Here is a 21,386-nt window from a genome sequence, read left to right as displayed (position 1 = left end):
CCAATATATAAACGGCCACATCGGGAGCACCGGACGCAGTATATCACCCCAGCCGACTCACAGGTGAAGTGTCGCCTCACCTGGAAGGACTGTCTGGGGTCCTGAATGGTGGTAAGGGAGGAAATGTAAGGGCATGTGTAGCACTTGTTCCGCTTACAAGGATAAGTGCCAAGAGGGAGAACAGTGGGAGGAGATGGGGGGGACAAATGGACAAGGGAGTTGCGTAGGGAGTGATCCCTGCGGAAAGTGGGGGGGGGGGGGGAGATGTGCTTAGTGGTGGGATCCCGTTGGAGGTGGCGGAAGTTATGGAGAATAATATGTTGGACTCGGAGGCTGGTGGGGTGGTAGGTGAGGACCAGGGGAACCCTATTCCTAGTGGGGTGGCGGGAGGATGGAGTGAGAGCAGATGTGCGTGAAATGAGGGAGATGCGTTTAAGAGCAGAGTTGATAGTGGAGGAAGGGAAGCCCCTTTCTTTAAAAAAGGAGGATATCTCCCTCATCCTGGAATGAAAAACCTCATCCTGAGAGCAGATGCGGCAGAGACGGAGGAATTGCGAGAAGGGGATGGCGTTTTTGCAAGAGACAGGGTGAGAAGAGTAGTCCAGATAGCTGTGAGAGTCAGTAGGCTTATAGTAGACATCGGTAGATAAGCTGTCTCCAGAGATAGAGAGACAGAAAGATCTAGAAAGGGGAGGGAGGTGTCGGAAATGGACCAAGTAAACTTGAGGGCAGGATGAAAGTTGGAGGCAAAGTTATTGAAGTCAACGAGCTCAGCATGCGTGCAGGAGTAGTTGCTCATACATTAACCCTTCTTTCCGGAGTAATTTTTGTGAACCTTCTCTGAACCCTCTCCAATGTCAATGCATCCTTTCTTAATAAGGGACCCAAAACTGCTCACAATACTCCAAGTGTGGTCTGACCAATGCCTTATAAAGCCTCAGCATTACATCCTTGTTTTTATATTCTGGTCCTCTCGAAATGAATGTTAACATAACCTCACCACCGACTCAACCTGAAATTTAACTTTTAGGGAATCCTGCTCGAGCACTCCCAAGTCCCTTTGTACCTCTGATTTCTGAATTTTCTCCCCATTTAGAACATAGCCTATACCTTTATTCCATCTACCAAAGTGCATGACCTAGCAGTCTCTACACTATATTCCATCTGCCACTTCTTTGCCCATTCCCCTCATCTGTCTAGGTCCTTCTGCAGACTCCCTGCTTCTTCAACACTACCTGCCCCTCCTCCTATCTTTGTATCATCTGTAAACTTAGCCACAAGTTTGATCAATTCCATCATCTAATTCATTAACATATAACACAAAAAGAAGCAGTCCCAACACCGACCACTGTGGCACACTGTTAGTCACCAGCAGCCGAGCAGAAAAGGCCCCCTTCCTTCCCACACTTCGCCTCCTGCCAATCAGCCCATCTTCAATCCATGCTAGTATCTTTCCTGCAATATCATGGGCTCTTATCTTGTTAAGCAGCCTCATGTGTGGCATCTTGTCAAAGGCCTTCTGGAAGTCCAACTACACAACATCCACTGACTCTCCTTTGTCTATCCTGCTTGTTATTTCTACAATAAATTCACTCTAGTACATTTAGAATACAGTATAGTGTTCTTTTTTGCAATACTTACCATGAATTTGGACTGTTCGGGGAGTGGGGACAACAGGTTGCTTCCTGGAGACCAGAGATCTACAACTTTCCATTGAGCTCAGATGCACACTTATGGTATTCTCTTTCCTAAAGATATCCGAGTCACTGTAGGTTGAAAGGTTATCCCCATACATGTGAGGGCAGCATCTGGATGGATTGAAACGAATGCACAATCTTTGCAGGTCAGCCTGGGGACAAAAAGAATTCTGCTGTTATATTAACTCCCACATACGTTGCCGGGATTAGCCAATCCTACTTGTAGTGTGGGTTCTACCGCAGATCTGACCCGAAACTTCTGTGAGGTGAAAGTCGAGTTGACCATTCACTGGCAGCTTCTCTATCACTTTTCCCCTTCTCTTGCTATTCCTTTGCCTTAATACTTAAAACCTATTATATTTGTAAAACTTTACAACTCCAGTGAAGTCAGTGACACAAAGCATTAGCTATGTTTTAATCTCTGCAGACGCTGACTGAGCTGTGAAGTTTTAAGGTTGTTTCTGGCTGGGTATAGATATTTAGAGTTTGAATGCCTTATCCACAGTGATATCAATAACCCACCTGCCATCATTTACCCCAAAACCTCTTATCCATATTCACAGCCACCTTCTATCGTGTTCTTCAACTAATATCTTTATTCCATTAGGATGATTAAGGATAGTCTAAGTACTTCTTTGAATTGACTGCTACCCAATTACTCCATAGCCATTTCCAACCCCATTTAGTTCTGTTTCTCCTAAATAAAATACTTTTCTAATGCCCTTAGATCTGCACATTTAAAATTCCCTAAATAGCCTTAGACGCTCCATTAAGTACTTTGCATTTACAAATGTCAAACTCTACAGCCTTCCTCTTCTGCCCTTTATTGATGCCCTTATTTCATTTTAAATACAATTGTTCCTGCAGTGGTTCTCATCTCACTTTATGTTGAAAGGGTGCTAGAATGAATAATTAAAAAAATACTATCCGTTCATAAATTAAACATTCCTTTGAGATCTGTGTGTACTGGATTAAGCATACGGTAGGCTTATTCAGAAAGTCAGAAGGCATGGGATCCAGGGAAGTTTGGCCAGGTGGATTCAGAATTGGCTTGCCTGCAGAAGGCAGAGAGTGGTGGTGGAAGGAGTACATTCAGATTGGAGGGTTGTGACTAGTGGTGTCCCACAAGGATCTGTTCTGGGACCTCTACTTTTCGTGATTTTTATTAACGACCTGGATGTGGGGGTAGAAGGGTGGGTTGGCAAGTTTGCAGACGACACAAAGGTTGGTGATGTTGTAGATAGTGTAGAGGATTGTCAAAGATTGCAGAGAGACATTGATAGGATGCAGAAGTGGGCTGAGAAGTGGCAGATGGAGTTCAACCTGGAGAAATGTGAGGTGGTACACTTTGGAAGGACAAAGTCCAAGGCAGAGTACAAAGTAAATGGCAGGATACTTTGCTCCTCCACACTACCAAGTATCCTGCCATTTACTTTGTACTCTCGGGGATCTCGGGGTACATGTCCACAGATTCCTGAAAGTTGCCTCACAGGTGGATAGGGTAGTTAAGAAAGCGGGTGTTAGCTTTCATAAGTCGAGTGATAGAGTTTAAGAGTCGCGATGTAATGATGCAGCTCTATAAAACTCTGGTTAGGCCACACTTGGAGTACTGTGTCCAGTTCTGGTCACCTCACTATAGGAAGGATGTGGAAGCATTGGAAAGGGTACCAAGGAGATTTGCCAGGATGCTGCCTGGTTTAGAAAGTATGCATTATGATCAGAGATTAAGGGAGCTAGGGCTTTACTCTTTGGAGAGAAGGAGGATGAGAGGAGACATGATAGAGGTGTACAAGATATTAAGAGGAATAGATAGAGTGGATAGCCAGCGCCTCTTCCTCAGGGCACCACTGCTCAGTACAAGAGGACATGGCTTTAAGGTAAGGGGTGGGAAGTTCAAGGGGAATATTAGAGGAAAGTTCTTTACTCAGAGAGTGGTTGGTGCGTGGAATGCACTGCCTGAGTCAGTGGTGGAGGCAGATACACTGGTGAAGTTTAAGAGACTACTAGACAGGTATATGGAGGAATCTAAGGTGGGGGCTTATATGGGAGGCAGGGTTCGAGGGTCGGCACAACATTGTGGGCCGAAGGGCCTGTACTGTGCTGTACTATTCTATGTTCTATGTATGTTCTATAATCCATATCTCAGTTTTGCTCTTTCCACTGAATTGAAAAGCATCCGCACTAAAGGTTAGCAGCCACTTCTCCTGTGCATACCGCATGTCCCTAATCATAAACAAATTATGTCAAATACCAACATACCCTGAAATTATCATTGTAGAATCCATAAATGAGTGGGTTCCAGAAACTATGTGACATGGCCAGGTAGTGGGAGAAGAAGTAAAGGGCAGTAATCTCCATGGGATCATTTGGCAGCACAGCAGGATTGAACTCGTACGTAACACTGAAAATGTGGAATGGTAGCCAGCAAAGAGCAAAAACAGCCACTATGATAAACAGCATCTTGATTACCTGAAAGAGTTTATAATTTATCCCAGTTTAGTCATCTCAAGTAACAAAACAATCAGCTTTACTTCATAGTGATTATAATCTTTTATTTCAACACCATTCTTCTTCATCCGGAATTTCTTTGAAAACTTCTTTCAGCCACCTTTTCAGTTGATGTATGGTTAAAACTCTTTTTAAATATACAAATAAGGTTTCTTATTAAAACATTCTCTATTAAAACTTTCATCCATCAAAAAATTTGGTGGTAAGGCAGATGTACTGCCAAGAAAGCTATCAATGTCGAGATAGGATCAAATCTCTGCAAGCAATTGATACAGATTTCATGTTTGTGTTGTCATCCAGGCTGGGATGGACAACAGTTTTGCTGATGGGAATTAGTTAAGTGCTGGAGCAGAATATGAAAGACCATTACACTCATCTTTATTGAAATGTACTGGGGCAAAATGCATGAAAGAAACCTTTTCACAGTCCCTATAGTGACTCAGTGACGAATTACAGGTCCCCAATGCTACCCAGTCTGAGGTAAGCTTATTTATCAGGTTCTTTCTCATAACATAATTAAATGCCTGAACAAAGTCCAACCTCCACAGTAGAATGCTACAACACATAGAAACTATGGAAATATGCCTTTTTTCCTTTTTTTTCATGTTTAAATCTTTTTATTAACTATTATTGAAAATCAACAGAGAAAAATACATCAAAATAATCAAGACAACATATCCATATGTAGAATAAGAGCTAAACTATCAACCAAGCTGAACAGTATATCAATAATAATAAAAAAACAAGATGTTAAATCTTTTTTTTAATGGAAAAAAGAAAGAAAAAAAAGAACCCCTACTAACTAAAACAGAAAAAAAAACTCTAATAACAAAAAAAACGGGAAAAAAAAACCCGGAGCTATACGCCATACAAGCTTCCATTAAAAAAAAGACATCAATCCGCCAACCAAATCCATCTACCCAAGCATCAGAAAAGGACCATCTTTATTAACTCAAATCAGATGATAATAACGGGCAACCTTTTCTCGAAGTCAAATCTAGGATCAAAAGTTCAACTTCTAATTTTTTCCGAACTAAGACATAGCATCACCTGAGAGAACCATTGTATCAAAGTGGAGCAGAGGCATCTTTCCACTTTAATAAAATAGCCCTTCTAGCCAATAATGTGACAAATGCAAAAATATGCCTTGTCTTCTCTTTGGGACATAATCGAAACAGAAAAAATGCCTTTTCAGGAGCAATGGCAGCTGATAGATAATTGCATCCCCAGGTTAACAGCAGTGTAACCAATACTTTATTTACTGATTTTCTAAACCAGCGTATCTAGGCATACAGTATATTCTGCACATATGTCTACTCCTTTACCCAGTGTGTGACTTGTGCAACTTTACCTTCCGCTTTGATTTGACTTGCTGAGCTTCTCTGTTTCTGTCCATATTTCCAGGTTGTCTCCGACCCCACAGCCTCAACCCCACGTTCCAGTACGTTACGGTGAGGATGAATAGGGGAAGCATGTAAGTGAAAAGCAGCAGGAAGAGCGTGTAGATCTTCCGGTAAGTATTGCTGGGCCAACCAGTTTCCAAACAGATCATTTCAGATTCACTTTCCACACTCAGGTACTTAGCCTGACATACAAAATGTAACACATTTTAAATCACACTTTAGATAACATTTCTTAACTTAAAACCACTTTAAATTCTGCAAGTTCTTAAATTGTTCCATGACATTTAATTATTTGCACCAATGACTTGAATCTGTGCAGTGAAAATTGAGGCAACCTGGCAATAGAAATGCAAAACTTGTACATATATGATCATATTTTCCACAGTCGGTGGAAAATTTGGAACAAGGTAGTCATGCACTTGTCTTCAAATACACCCCTTGTCATAAACTTCTTGAAAACCAGTGGAATGAGGATCAATGGAAGTATCGATCCTGACAAGGTCATGACCAAACAGAATTATTTTCCTGTTTTCAACATTCTAGAAGAGCTGATAGTCCTGATCTTTAATCCTCTTCTATAGGACAGAAATTAGAGACTGGGGTTTTCTGCAACCTTTACATCACCTTTTGCTCCTCAGGACTTTTGTCAGGGGCAGTGTTGGAACGATTTATAATAGGTGTAGGCCTTGAATGCCAGTGGGAGGGAAAAATGCTGACTTTTTTTTGTATAGCTGTTCAGTTTGCCTACAAACAGAAGCTTTGGGGAAGGAACAGTGGGTTTGACATCACACCCTTCCAAAGACCGGAGTCCCCAAGGGTGTGCTGGGAACGTCAAAGACCGACATGGAAAACAGCAGGAAGAGCATGGCTCAAAGGGCCAGAAAGGCCTATTCTCAATAAATAAAACAAAGAATTGCCTTTTCAGTTCTGAGATTAGTAAGCAGCCTCAATTTTACCTGCTCTCCATATTCCAGTGGAGAGCCCCAGCAGAGCAGAACAGATTCAGGAAAATTGGTCTAACATTGATGGAAAAATTGTGCCTGCTTGAACAAACACTCATCTTGCCAGTTGAGTACAAAGTTCCAAAACATTCTCAAACAAAGCAAAACATCCTCAGCTATCCAGTGTCACAATGAGTCATGAGCCCAGATTCAGGCTGGACTTAGCAGTCACAATATAAATGCTTCCTCTGTCTTTCAAAGAGAGACACCACGCTCACTGTAAAGTAATTGGTGCAAGGGAACTGTACATGCTGGAACACCAAAACAGAAAGAGAAAATGTTGGAAATGCTACTTGTCCTGCTGTGTGCTTCTGGCACTCTCTGTTTTACTGTCAATTAACTATTTTTAACCTTGACAGAGACTGGAACATCTGTAAGCCTTCAATATGGTAATACTGTAATGAGCTGTAGTAATTCTTGTTCATCTTTCTCATTAAAGGGGAACTTCTTTACTCAGACGGTGGTGAGAGTGTGGAATGAGCTGCCAGCAGAAGTGGTGGATGTGAGTTTGATTTCAGCATTTAAGAGAAATATGGATAGGTACCTGGATGAAAGGGATATGGAGGACAGGTGTGGGTCGATGGGACTAGGCAGAATAACATTTTGCGATGGACTAGATGGCCCAAAGGCCTGTTTCTGTGCTGGAGTGCCCTATGATTCTAAAGTTAAAGACTTATTATATGTTTTCATGGCATTAAAAATTCATTTTCAGTGGTTTCCACCTCCTCCCCTCTACATTCTCGCTCCCCGATGTTGGCCATTCTGGGGATCCATCCGTTCAGAAACAAGAGTGGAAGTGTTTGTCAAGGGAAAGAATGGCTTGTCAACAGTGGAGAGGAAGTCCGTGTCTGTTTCAAGGATCACTTCAAAGAGCATTTCAGCCAGGACACGCGGCTGAAATGAGAGTTCTTGTCTCATCTCATAACACGGTGTCCAGTCCGGTTTTACTGCTCTCCCAGCCTAGAGACTGAAAAAGTTACACACCAGCCATGAAATCAGAGCAGATGGCAGGTGGCAGATGGCATCCCTGTGGTGAATGGGAAACTTGGCAAAGAGAAATGTCTTGTGTTGGTCATCATCTGGGCGAGGGTATCGTGCCAGAGAACCTCGGATGTATTCTGTGATTGCAATGGTCTTTATGAGAGATTTCTGACTCATGGGAATTACAGAGGGGTCTCCCTGTTATTTACCATAGGGAAAGTCTTTGTAATGGCTCTCTTCTTCCTTTCTTCCCAGTGGCTGAAGACTTCTTCCTAAATGATTGCTTGGATTCAATCCACCTGGATTACTGGCCACGATCTTGACCAAGAGCAGCAATGCTTCCTGTCATTTCTTCAACCTTCTTCGCAGTCTTCCTCACCAAAATATTCCACCTTGCTAGTGAGTTGTACACTTGAAGAAGTAATCCACTGGATGAATGGGAAATTGTTCAGCCCATCACCCTCCAGCTCATGCTAATCCCTCTTCAGTTATTGCTCCGAATGGAGAAAGTAAATTGAGGAAGACATAGTAAACGTGTGTATCAGTTTGGGAGCATGTGCAACTCATGCAAGTAATAGATGAAGATTCATCCACATACTTGGCTGGAGCATCTCCTGCCCCACCCATGGTAAAGTCTTAAAATTCCTCACTAGGCTCATCAGCCAGAATGTAGAACTGGAGTGGGACTAAGTTGTTCCCAACTCCAAGTGATAACCTAAGAAGACTTGCATGTGCGAGTGACTACATATAGGTTAGTAGCTTTATACTTCATATAATTCGTTGTTCCTTATTATGAAGTAGAAAGAAGAAAAGACCATTTGGCTTTTTACACCTTCTATGACACAAAATAAGATTATGACTGATCTTTTATTTGTATTGTTACGTACCCCGTAACTGGGTTGCCAAACCAGCAGAAATGGATCACTCAGTTGGAGTCTGGATTACTAGAACTAAGAAAGTTTTATTAAAGAAACAAGCAACACAGTAATCGAAAGGATAATAAATGCAACAGTTCAGCAATGATAAACATACACATGCACAGAATTAAGATAACAGCATCAATCAAGCTCTATCGTTGTCTAGGGGTAAATGACCAATTTCAAAGTGACACAAAGTTCAGTCCAATTTAGTTCAGTTCGCGGTAATCGTTGCCATGGCGATGGACAACGTGGGGGGAGGGAGAGAGAACGAGAACGACTGATCACTCAGAACGGCTTCCACTCACAGACCGGCGATATTGCTCACAAGCAGCTTTCGGGCGGGTCCTTTGTGATGTCACCTGAGGTCACCGACTGTGACCCCTCCTCCAGATGCGGTCGATCCTCTGCAGTGAACCCGGCACCCAAGCGAGGGTGGACACACACCGGGTTCCCGCTGATCGTACCTTTCCACCCTGTGCGTTTAAGGTCCGGTACTTCCCACCGACTTGTGAGAGGCGCACCGCTTCCAGGGTCTCGTTACCTCGGGTGTCGTGTGTATCCTGCCTTAGCGAACCTGTCCCTTTTTATCCCCCTGCTGGGGTATCGCCTGTCCATCACTTCAAACAGTTCAGGGTTCAAAGGGGGAGCCGCTCTAGACAGCTCTCTCTCCCGTCCCTTCATTACACATCTCCAGATCGCCTGTCCATCACTTCAAACAGTTCAGTGTTCAAAGGGGGAGCCGATCTTGACAATACCCAGACTGATGGCTCCTTCATTAACACCTCCGAATGCTGCTTCATTGTTCCTTATCTCTCCTTCCCCTGAGGACAGGTGGCAGACCAACTGCTGATGCCACTGGTGCTAGCCCAGGCCAGCTAACATCTTAATTTATGTGTATTCTCGTCACACTTCCCCCCTTTAAGGATTTTTACCGGGGTAAAAATTACAAACATGAGTACATTATTTGATACACACAAATATACATCTTTATCAGCTATTTGGCTAATACAGAGAATTTGAAGTTGTCAACACCTTGACAGACAGTCAGCCATCACATTTTCTGTTTCTTTTATATGTGTTATTAATAATCCCTTAGACCAGGCTCCAACTCAGCAAACTTCATAGTGGCCAAAAACACTGATGAATTGCGATCAATGTAACCTCTCATTTGGTTTTGTCCCGGACCACAATAACAAGGGTCGTCTCATTCCGACTCAGTTTTCTCTCGCAAGGGCTTAGTAGGAGGGGGAGGGGTAGTGACCGCAGAGTTATTGCAAAACTTCCTACAGTACCCCACCATCTCCAAGAGCCTTCTGAGGGCCCTCTTGTCTGTCGGGGTTGGGAGGTCAGCGATAGCCTGCACTGTAGCTTGCATCGCTGCCAGCTGCCCCTGTGTCACCACAATTCCCAGGTAAGTGACCTTTGCGTGGCTGAACTCATTTTTTTCAAGGTTCACTATCAAGCTGGCTTCAGACAGCCGTATTAAATTGCCAATACACACCTTTGTGTTCGTCAGCCCTTTAGTCACTGAATTACTCATTCTATAAGGCTGTTGCTTACTAGGTTGACCTATTGTTACAGACACCACCCAACGTCCCAGTTCTTTGCATCGCCTCGGGACAATCAAACACACGGGTGCGAGTCATTTAATTACTTCTCCTAAAGAGCCGTTTTGTTCGGGGATTAAGGGAGAGACCTTATCAGTAGACCTGGCCAAAACAATAGCCTTCTCCCATCTGATCGATCCCATACTAATCTTTTCAAAATGGTTTTTTTCTCTTATCAGGGGGCCCCTAGCTTCATTGATTTCCACGCTAACACCGACTAGGTTTGTTTGCATGTCAAAACCCGGTGACCATCTCAGTTCGCGTCGGTCATGATCAATAACATTCTTCCCCCTGGGCAGCCGGTAAACCTCTTTCATCATTCCACCAACTGTTTCCTCCAGCACCGCAAAATGTCCACCGGGGGGTACCTCGTGGGCCATGTTAAAAACCTCATCCCCATAACTCTTTTGCACCACCCCCCACTCCTCATCTGCGGGCACAGTACTTGGTCTCCCTTGCTTCCTTAGCACTTCCTCCTCCACACAATAGCCTACTAGTTCCCTTGTCAAGTCTGTGTCAGAGAGAGCTGTCTCTGCCGAAACCATCAGCCCCTTGTCTTGCTCCCGCGTCTGCACAAATTCTTTCCTGGTTACTGCTACGTCTGTCCCAGCTCCCTCACTACCTCTTGTCTCACTACACTCCTTCTTTTCACTTTCTACCCTCTTCTCGTACAAGACTGGCAGAAACGTCTCAGCTAAATTCACTACCGCGGTCCCATGATGAACCTGTGAGTCCATGGGCGGGGCCTCAATGCTGGCAGGCTGACCTGTCAATCTCACGATTGGGAACACGATTCCCCCGGCGACGTCATTACCGAGCAAGGCTTCCATGCCTTTCATCGGTAATTCGGACCTCACCCCAATCGTGACTAGTCCAGAGACCAGGTTGCTTTGTAAGTGTATCTGGTGCAAAGGGACTGACTCTGTCCCTTCCCCAACACCTTTGAGCTCTACCTCCCCAGTCTGGGTCTCTGAGCTAAACTCTAATACACTCTTCAGTATTAGTGACTGACACGCTTCTGTGTCTCTCCAGATCCGCACTGGAACTGGTTTTAACCCCTCCTTCACTGACACCAATCCGGCCGAGATAAACCTCTCGTGCCCTTCCTGAACTTTGGCAGACCTGTCCTTCCCTAGCGGTTCGCTTAACAGCTCGATACAGCCATTCAAAATCGCTGTCTTCCCTTTTCCCGTCTCCTTCTTTGGGGCAAAGCACCTGGATGCAAAGTGTCCGACTTTCCTGCAATTATAGCAGACGATCCCAGGAGACTTCCTACCAGACTGCTCCCGGTCTACCTTATCCTTCTCACTAGTCCTCGGCTTACTTTCTGACTTTTCTGGCGGACTCTCCCCGCCGTCCTGACTACCCTTCTGGTAGCCTTTACTCGGGGCAAACTTCATTTTATGCGTCAACGCATACTCATCGGCTAACTTAGCAGTTGCGGCTAACGTGGCTGCCTCTTTCTCATCTAGGTAGGGTCTCATACCCTCAGGGACACAACCTTTAAACTGCTCAATCAGGATCAGCTGTAGCAGTCTGTCATAATCCCCCTCTACCCCTTCGAGGCGCACCAACGCTCACAATACGTCTGCATCTCACGGGCAAACTCTAAATATGTGCGGTCCCACTGCTTCCTCGTATTCCGGAACCTCTGCCGGTATGCCTCCGGGACCAACTCATAAATCCTGAGGATGGCCTCTTTCACCACCTCATACCTCTGGGCATCTTCCGCGGACAAAGCTGAGTAAGCTTCTTGGGCTTTCCCTTTCAGTACACTCTGAAGTAAAACAGCCCACTTATCCCTCGGCCAGTCCTGACTTATAGCCACTTTTTCGAAATGGAGGAAGTACCGATCCATATCGGTATCGTCAAATGGGGGAACCAGCCTAACCTCCTGGGTAGCCCGGAACCCTCCACCTTGGTTCAGCACGAGCCCCTGCTCTGCCCTTAACCTTAACTTCTCCAGCTCGAATTCCCTTTCCCTCTGTTTCTCCAACTGCTGCAACTGTCTCTCTCTCTCTTTCTCTTCTCTCTCCAACTGTCTCTCTCTCTCTTTCTCTTCTCTCTCCAACTGTCTCTCTCTCTCTTTCTCGTCTCTCTCCAACTGTCTTTCTCTCTCTTTCTCTTTTCTTTCCAACTGTCTCTCTCTCTCTTGCCTTTCTACCTCTCTCTCCTGCTCTTCTCGCTGTAACTGTCTGTCCCTCTCCTTCTCTTCTCGCTCCAACTGTCGTACCCGGAACTCGTGCTCGAGTCTCAGTTTTTCAAGCTGCACCTGTACCGCGTCTCCAGCAGGTTTTTCAATAGACACCACCCCCAGCTCGCCTTGGGGAAACACACCTTTTGATACATAGTGCTCTACGATAGCTCTGTGTATCTCCTCTCTCCTCATTGTCGACTTCCCCTTAGCAAGATTCAACCGTTTGGCCACAGCTACCAATTCCGATTTCCTGGCATCCTCTAATGCCTCCAAGGTCGGCGCCTTTATAAATTCCTTAGCCTCCATTTCTTCTGTTTGTCTTTTCTTTCTTTTGGGAATTTTGACCCAATCAATTTACTCCGTCCCAAATTTAGCGTTCAAAATCCCGGACGAGAACCCCACTTATGTTACGTACCCCGTAACTGGGTTGCCAAACCAGCAGAAATGGATCACTCAGTTGGAGTCTGGAATACTAGAACTAAGAAAGTTTTATTAAAGAAACAAGCAACACAGTAATGGAAAGGATAATAAATGCAACAGTTCAGCAATGATAAACACATATGTGCACAGAATTAAGATAACAGCATCAATCAAGCTCTATCGTTGTCGAGGGGTAAATGACCAATTTCAAAGTGACACAAAGTTCAGTCCAATTTAGTTCAGTTCGCAGTAATCGTTGCCATGGCGATGGACAAGGTGGGGGGAGAGAGAGAGAGAACGAGAACGACTGATCATTCAGAACGGCTTCCACTCACAGACCGGCGATATTGCTCACAAGCAGCTTTCGGGCGGGTCCTTTGTGATGTCACCTGAGGTCACCGACTGTGACCCCTCCTCCAGATGCGGTCGATCCTCTGCAGTGAACCCGGCACCCAAGCGAGGGTGGACACACACTGGGTTCCCGCTGATTGTACCTTTCCACCCTGTGCGTTTATGGCCCGGTACTTCCCACCGACTTGTGAGAGGCGCACCGCTTCCAGGGTCTCGTTACCTTGGGTGTCGTGTGTGTGTGCCTTAGCGAACCTGTCCCTTTTTATCCCCCTGCTGGGGTATCACCTGTCCATCACTTCAAATAGTTCAGGGTTCAAAGGGGGAGCCGCTCTAGACAGCTCTCTCTCCCGTCCCTTCATTACACATCTCCAGATCGCCTGTCCATCACTTCAAACAGTTCAGGGTTCAAAGGGGGAGCCGATCTTGACAATACCCAGACTGATGGCTCCTTCATTAACATCTTCAAATGCTGCTTCATTGTTCCTTATCTCTCCCTCCCCTGAGGACAGGTGGCAGACCAACTGCTGATGCCACTGGTGCTAGCCCAGGCCAGCAAACATCTTAATTTATGTGTATTCTCGTCACAGTATTAATCCCAATGTGTCTTTAAATCCAAAAAAAATCAATAAATCATTACCACATAGTCTGAGTTACAGAGTTATGCAGCATTGAAACAGAACCTTTGGCTCACCATGTCCGTGCCAGCTATTTTGGCTACACACTCTAATCCCCTTTGCCCATCTTAGCTCTGTGTTCTACTCTGCCTTGCCAATCAAGTACCTGAGTAAATACCTTTTTTAAAAGAAATAACAATTGTACCTCTTCTAACAGTGTGTGATCCAGATATCAACCACTCTCTGTGTTTCTTTTGTAAATTAGACTTTCCCCTCAGATCTCCTTTCAAATTCCTTTCTGTTCTCTGGTTTTTTGATATCCCTACCATTCCTAGCATAGGAAAAAGATTCTGATCATCTACTCTATCTATGCCTCCCATAATTTTATACATCTCTATCACGTCACCTGCCCCACCCCCGCCACCTTTGCTGCAGGGAAAACAAGACCAGCCTATCCAATATCTCCCCATAACTGACTTCTTCTAGTCCAGGCTAGGTTCTGGTGAATCTTCTCTGCTGTCTTCCAGTGCAATTACATCCTTACTATACTTGGGGACCAGATCAGCACACAAAACTGCAAGTGCATTCGAATCAGATTTCTAAAGCTACGACATTACCTGTAACCTCCCATTTTATATTTTGTGCCTGATCTATAAAGGCAAGCACGTCATACAGCTTCTTCGCCATCCTCAAGGAATAACAGACTTGAACTACAAGGTCTGTCTGTTCATCAATGTTTGTTAGTGCCCCAGAAACAACTGTATATGTTCTACTCCTATCTGACTTCCTTAAATGGATCACCTTACACTTCTTAGGATTAAATTTCACCTTCCAGTGCCCTGCTCAACTTTCTATTTGATCCAAATTCTTCTGTAAACTTAGACAAACTTCCTCAGTATCCACCACACCACAATTCTTAATGTGAATATGCACAATCACTGATACTTTACAGCCGCCTTTGAGTAGAAAATTCCAAGGATTTGCCTCCCTCTGAAAGAAGAAATCTCTTCTTATCTCATTCCTGACTGGCTAGTCCCATCCGACCCCTGGTTCCCAACACTAGGGATTTATCACACCTTAGTCCCATTAATTCATCCGGTACTAATTTTTCTCTAATGCTAATTTTTGTGAGCTCCTAATTCGCACAAGACTTGTTCTCTATTATGTCTAGGAAGTATTCAATGTGGTCTTTTGCAGAGACAGATCTAGGATGTTTGTTTGTTTTTCCTGCCATTTCCTTATCTGCCAGTGCAACTTTTTTCTCAGTCTGCAAAGCATCCACATTAACCTTTGTGTATCTTTTATTTTACCCTTACCTATTAAAACTTTAACAGTTGTCATTGTTTCTCACTATATTATACTTGTATTCTGTATTTCCTTTCCTTATCAGTTACTTGATATTCTTTTGGTGCGACCCAGACAGCCATATTGGCTGGAGTCAGGGCTTTAGACTTTGGTTCTTTCTAGGGTCACCCATGCCAAACAGGGCAAAGGGTAGAGGCCAGACTAAGAGCGGTCCACTGGTCCTCCAGGTTCGGGGGTTCAGCTCAGGGATAATGACCCTGACTGGTAAAACAAAATCATTGCAGAAGCAGCAATGAAGAATCCTTCTACATCTGAGTGTGATGGTATTCCTGAGTCTCCAGTCAGGACTTGAATGACTGAGAGGAAGCTACTGACGTGATGAAAGAAGCCCTGAACACCACCAGAGATGGAGGACCTTCATTACTGCCCGAATGCCAATAGCATAACGCAGAGTAAGACACCAAGGCTGGGCCATTTTTCATGTTGGGCTTTTGTGACTCAAAGAAATATTTATTAACTGTAAACTCTCTGTTAATTCTTTAAATGTTATCTATTGCGCACCTACTGTAAAATATTGTAGTTTTCTGAACGACCTCATTTCATACCTCAGTAATATGTTTAAACTTAAAACCACTGTTTCAGCTTACATGTATCAGAAAGTTATATAGTTCATATGTATCAAAATGGAAACGAGTCTCTCAGCCATCACTACCTCTAAGCTTTATTGACTCATAGCTCCAACGACCCAGGGTCAATTCTGCCCTCCCTCCTCCCCCGGTCCTGTCTGTGTGGAGTTTTGCACCTTCTCTCTGCAAACATGTGGGCTTCCTCTGGTTTGGGCTGTAGGTTAACTGGCCAGTGTAGATAGGCAATAGATTCTAGGGCGAATTTATGGGAATGTGGGGAGAATAAAATAAAGAACGAGAGGTTATGAGGGGAAGTCAGGAGAATGGGGTTGAGTGGTATAATAAATCAGCCATTATGGAATGGTAGAGCAGACTCGACAGGCCGAATAGCCTAATTCTGCTCCTATGTCTTGTGCTGGAAAAGGATTTGGTGTAAATGTGCATTTGTTACTCAGCGAGGACTCAGTGAGCTGGTGGATCTCCTTCCATTCTGTTTAACTCTATAGCATTTATTAACTTCAGTGTCAATGACCTCAGACTACAAACTGGGCAGATGACTGCAGCTGTTTCAATAGTATGTTCCTTTTTCTCTTTGAAACATTTCCCGACTTATAGTCAGATGTATTTCCTTTGAGAGATATCAGTCAATCACATCTGAAGTTTGTGCCTGGAATTTGACATTTAGAGGATTAGTGAAAGGCTTGAAGATATAAAGCCATCCTCTCCTCCAATATTAGTTTGTCCTTCTGCTTTCAAATATTAAATGTTTCAAGTTCTGTGTCTTTGGAGCCACTATGACATGCCAAGTTTCCTGGTCTGTGGGTTATGTGAGTGTGAACTGTATTGCCTTAAAAGGGCTAAATTTAAAGTTTGAATCGTAATTTACATACTGCTCAAATTGTTTGTTCTAGCAGATCCAATATTCACAGATCAGTCCTTCATACTGATTGGTTTTCTCTTCAAGCGTTTCATTCTGAATTTAGTCACTGAATCTGACATCCTTCAGAGAATAATTTCCCGATCGCAAGTCGTTGCCAAAAACAAAAGGTTTCCAGTTCTCCTGCCAATTGTTTCAATCTGAGTCTTCGGTTCCAACTCTTCTCTCTACTGAAAGCATTTTTCTTTATTTACTCCAGCAAAACTAAAGATCTGAACGCCTGTATTAAATCCTCTCTTAAACTTCACACTCTACAAAGAGCAATCTCTTGCCAAACACATAAATAAATTTTCCCATCTGTTCCGACTCGCCAAAGCCCTGAAATCTGATGCTGATTCCTGAACACGATATTTCTGATTTGGCCCAGTAGCGTGGTCCAAAATCTACTGGATTTTATACCTATGACTTAATTAATAAAGTTGCGTATTTCAATCCTTTTAACAGCCTTTTGTCCTGCTTTTCTTCAATGATTTATGTCTGTAAACACTCAGATCTCCCTGCTCCCAACCCCCTTTTAATCTTTTATTTATTTTGTCTCTTTTTTCCACCAAACAATATTATTCCAGCCTTTAAATGTAATTCTTCCACTCTGCTGTGTTCCGCAAGGGCCATTACCTTTGTTTGTTAGATTAGATTAGGTTATTAATTTATTGTCATGTACACCAGAGTGTAATGAAATCCCTTGTTCTCTTGAGATGACAGAGTGAACACGAAACATGTTAATAATAAATACAATAAATGCAATAATGCACAAGGCAGCAGAATAGTGCAAAGACTGTAGTGTAGCCTGAATGAGTGCAAAAAAAAACTCAAAGTGACAAGAACAGAATAATTGAGAGAAGTGGAATTAAGAGAATGAGGCAGCACCACCAAAAAGTGGGTGTGAAGGAGGTGGTTGGTTCAGCAGTGTGATTGCAGTGTAGGGTGGGTGGGGAGCGAAGCTCTTCTTTAATCTGTGTGGTCTGCATGGAGGTGATGGGCTAAATAGCCTGTTTCCACATGACTTTAATCACATTGTCCTGTAGGCTGAGTGAGCGAAGGTGACAGGGATGTTGCTGTCAGGCGCCTGTCAGGATGGTAAAATTAGGCTGCAGGCAATCTCCAGAGAAGTGGAATTAAAAATTGATTTAAGAATTGAAAATTAATTTACTTCAATTGTTCTCTTTTGGATTTACAGTTGACCTGATTGTTTAAGACGTTGTCAGGTTTAGTCCCTGGATTTTAAACTCTGAATCTCAGTCATGCTTTTGCATACATGTGCGGGGGGGGGGTGGGTCATGTAGACTGCTGGATGTGTATAGTGGGGTGGGGGTTTGGTAATACTAATCCTTCTTTACCCCATTAAAATGGGGGCTGAAAAGCCATCTTGCTGGCCAAGCACAGAGGGCAACATCACCACCCCAGCCCAATCATTCTGCGCCTTGAAGCTAGTTCTCCTAGCTTAGGTTTTTAAAGAACAATTCAAAACACTGTCTCCCCTTGACATTTTCCCTCAGAATGCATTAGTCTCTTAAGGCCAATTATTGCCCATTACACCTTGCCTGAAATCAGCAAACTCATCACAGACTGGAGCTCCAACATTCAAATGTTCAGTCACCAGCATGTTTGGATAAGATAGGAAAGAGCTTTCAGATTGCAAATTGACTTAGCAAAGTCTGTTGACAAGCTTTGTTGACAAAGTTTGTTGACAAGCTGTTTGATTTACCATTAGTAAATCGCCATGGCAACATTTCAGTAATGACTATACAGTTAGTACACCATTCCTTTAAAACTTTGTTCACAAATAGCACTATTGTAAATATAGCTTATGAAAAATGCAAATGCTTGTGTTGAAATTCCTTGGGGTTTCCAGTGGGATTCTCCTACCTGGGATTTCCAGCAACATCCTCCTATCTGGGATTTTCAGGGTTCAAGGTTCATTTTATTGTCAAAAGTATGCAAGTACAATATAACTCTATTTGTCTTCTCCAGATAGCCACAAAATACATATGAAAAAGTAAAAGAAACAAAACTCGCAGACCCCAGAATCCCTGACCCCTCCCTGCAGAAAAAAACAGCATCAATAACAATCCCTGACTCCCTCCCTGCAGAAAAAATACAGTGATAATAACAATCCTCGACCCCCTCCCTGCAGAAAAAAACAGTGTCAATAACAATCCCTAACTCCCTCCCTGCAGAAAAAAGTGTCAATAACAATACCTGACCCCCTCCCTGCAGAAAAAAACGGCGTTAATAACAATCCCTGACCCTCCCTCCCTGCAGAAAAAAACAGCATCAATAACAATCCCCGACCCCCTCCCTGCAGAAAAAAAGCGTCAATAACAATCCCCAACCCCCTCTTCCACAGAAAAAACCAGCAACCCGACCCCTTCCCCCTCAGAAAAAAAACTACAGCAATACAACCCCTGACTCCCAGTCCACTTCAGGGCTCCTCTATTAAAGAATCTTAAGGATAGCTTTTGAAATGCAACCTTTTTTCGAAATTAGGATTCAGTACTTCCGCACTTACCCTGGATACAAGTAACTGCACAGATGCAATGCTGAAAGACACCATCCAGATCACAGCAATTAATATCTTACTTCGGGAGCGACCCATGCGAGACTTCAGCGGATGGCAAACAGCGTAATAACGGTCTACACCAATGGTCATGAGGGTGTAGATACTGACAGACACGGAGAGAATCTGGGCAAAAGAATGGACAGGCTAAAGCCAATCACATTAAAGCTGCAAGCGAAGAATTTATTAACAATGTAAAGGATCAATATTTTAAAATAAATTTTGCAATAACAATTTGCACCAGTATATTAACTCTGACAGTCTAAAGTATTCCAAATAACCTCACAGAATTGTCCCTCAAATGGAATTTAACAGCAAGCCATTGAGGGTAATGGTCAAAAAGTTGGTCAAGTATGTTAGTTCTTAAGGAGAATGTTAAGGGAGTAAAGACAGCACAGAGGTTCAGGAATATAATTATTGTTATTGACAGCTAAAGTCACATTGACTAATAGTGGAGCTTCGTTCAATAGGATAGCATGAGGACATGTGGAAATCAATGAATTAGAATCAGGTTTATTATCACTGACATACAGTGTGCCCTGAGTGTCGAGAGAGTGGTATTTTATTATATTGCATCATTTTTCTGGCATTATAACTCTTCTTGGCCATTAATGACAAAAAACTGTGAGTGTTGTAAAAAGAGGCACCATCCTCATAACCAGTTCATGCTGTGTTAAGTGAGACATTATGTTGAGCCTCTCCTTGCAAAATGTACATAATATGCCTTGGATTCCCATTGGAACAAGGACTGGCACACAGGATTGGATATTAATTCAGAGGCAGGAAGACAAACATATGAGTTTCTCTGAAGTCCCAATGAATTTAATGACAGGATCTGACTAGGACTTTGTCTCCTATTTTATAGCCACAGCAGCGAGTGTTAAACTGTGAATGCACAGGGAGATGAAACTCCAAAAGTTAAAAGCCAATAATTAAAGGCCAAATGTGGTTCAGAGCCCAAAGAAATTTAGAGACCAAGTACAAGTTAAGAAGTCTAGGGAAGGGAGCAGAGTTAGCGACTGAGATCAGAAGGGGCAGAAGTTTGCCTAACAAAAAGATTTGTCCATTGTCAAAGGATGGAAGCTCATTGAAGAAAGTAAGCTGGACCCAGGAGCCCCTACCTCTATTGTGTTTCATAAGGTCTTGAAAGCTCTGCTAGCTGAGACTAACACCACAATAGTTGTTAAGAATGAGCTGCCTAGACTCATTCATCTTCATCATCATTATGTGCCGTATCGTATGACTTATCGCACAATGTTGATCATGGTCTTTTGACGATGATTGTTCTTGGCAAATTTTTCTATAGAAGTGGTTTGCCATTACCACCTTCTGGGCAGTGTCTTTACAAGACGGGTGGCCCCAGCCATTATCAATATTCTTCAGACATTGTCTGTCTGGCATCAGTGGTCGCATAACCAGGACTTGTGATGTGCACCAGCTGTTCATATGACCACCCACCTCCTGCTCCCATGGCTTCACTGATCAGGGGGCCAAGCAGGTGCTACACCTTGCCCAAGGGTGGCCTGTAGACCAGTGGAGGGAAGGAGTGCCTTACATCTCATTTGGTAGAGACGTATCTCCACCCTACCTCTCAATATAATATATTCGAAGAAGGAGTCTGAGAGTCTGAGTGGGAGTGCCGAGAAAGACATTTTTGAAATTTTTGTTATTTTTTTTTCTCCAATGGCATTCTGAGAGGCGGGACTGCGCAGGCGTGTGACGTCGGGCTGTGCAGCGCGGCAGATTTAAAAGGAACAGAGCCTCATAGAGCGGGCAGCGGAGTTTGCGGGCTGCGGAGTGAGCCGGGAGCAGAGTGAAGACTTAAGGGCTTCGGCTCAACGGGCTTAGGCGGAAACAGGTGAGGCGAGGGAGGTTTGGCATTCATTTTCTGTTGTTATTTGAGGAGAGGGGCAGTATGAGTGTGAGGGCAGTTTGCTGTTCTCGGTGCCGGATGTGGGAGGCCCTGGAGTCTACAAGCCTCCCGGACGTCTACATCTGCGCCAAGTGCATCGAGATGCAGCTCCTTAGGGACCGCGTTACGGAACTGGAGCTGCAGCTCGATGACCTTCGTCTGGTCAGGGAGAGTGAGGCGGTGATAGAGAGGAACTGCAGGCAGGTGGTCACGCAGGGGCCACGGGAGGCAGACAAGTGGATCATGGTTAGGAGGGGGAAGGGGAAAGGTCAGGTAATAGGGAGTACCCCGGTGGCTGTGCCCCTTAACAACAGGTACTCCTGTTTGAGTACTGTTGGGGGGGACGGCTT

At 43.9% G+C, this 21,386-nt stretch overlaps 1 protein-coding gene across 1 annotated transcript in view; it reads right to left on the bottom strand.

The window, feature by feature from the left end:
- Nucleotides 1-21,386, bottom strand: part of LOC140200974 (RYamide receptor-like) — a 51,669-nt gene that overhangs the window by 14,778 nt on the left and 15,505 nt on the right. The window contains exons 2-6 of the mRNA XM_072264614.1: nt 19,077-19,250; nt 6,565-6,624; nt 5,557-5,790; nt 3,957-4,166; nt 1,642-1,849 (exon numbers count right to left, since the gene is read on the bottom strand). Of these exons, the coding sequence (XP_072120715.1) occupies nt 1,642-1,849; nt 3,957-4,166; nt 5,557-5,790; nt 6,565-6,624; nt 19,077-19,250 (886 nt within the window). The remainder of the gene's footprint in view (nt 1-1,641; nt 1,850-3,956; nt 4,167-5,556; nt 5,791-6,564; nt 6,625-19,076; nt 19,251-21,386) is intronic.

This window comes from Mobula birostris, chromosome 7 (genome assembly GCF_030028105.1).
Source record: "Mobula birostris isolate sMobBir1 chromosome 7, sMobBir1.hap1, whole genome shotgun sequence".
Taxonomy (NCBI): Eukaryota; Metazoa; Chordata; class Chondrichthyes; order Myliobatiformes; family Myliobatidae; genus Mobula; species Mobula birostris.
This window is presented reverse-complemented; position numbering and strand designations above follow the sequence as displayed.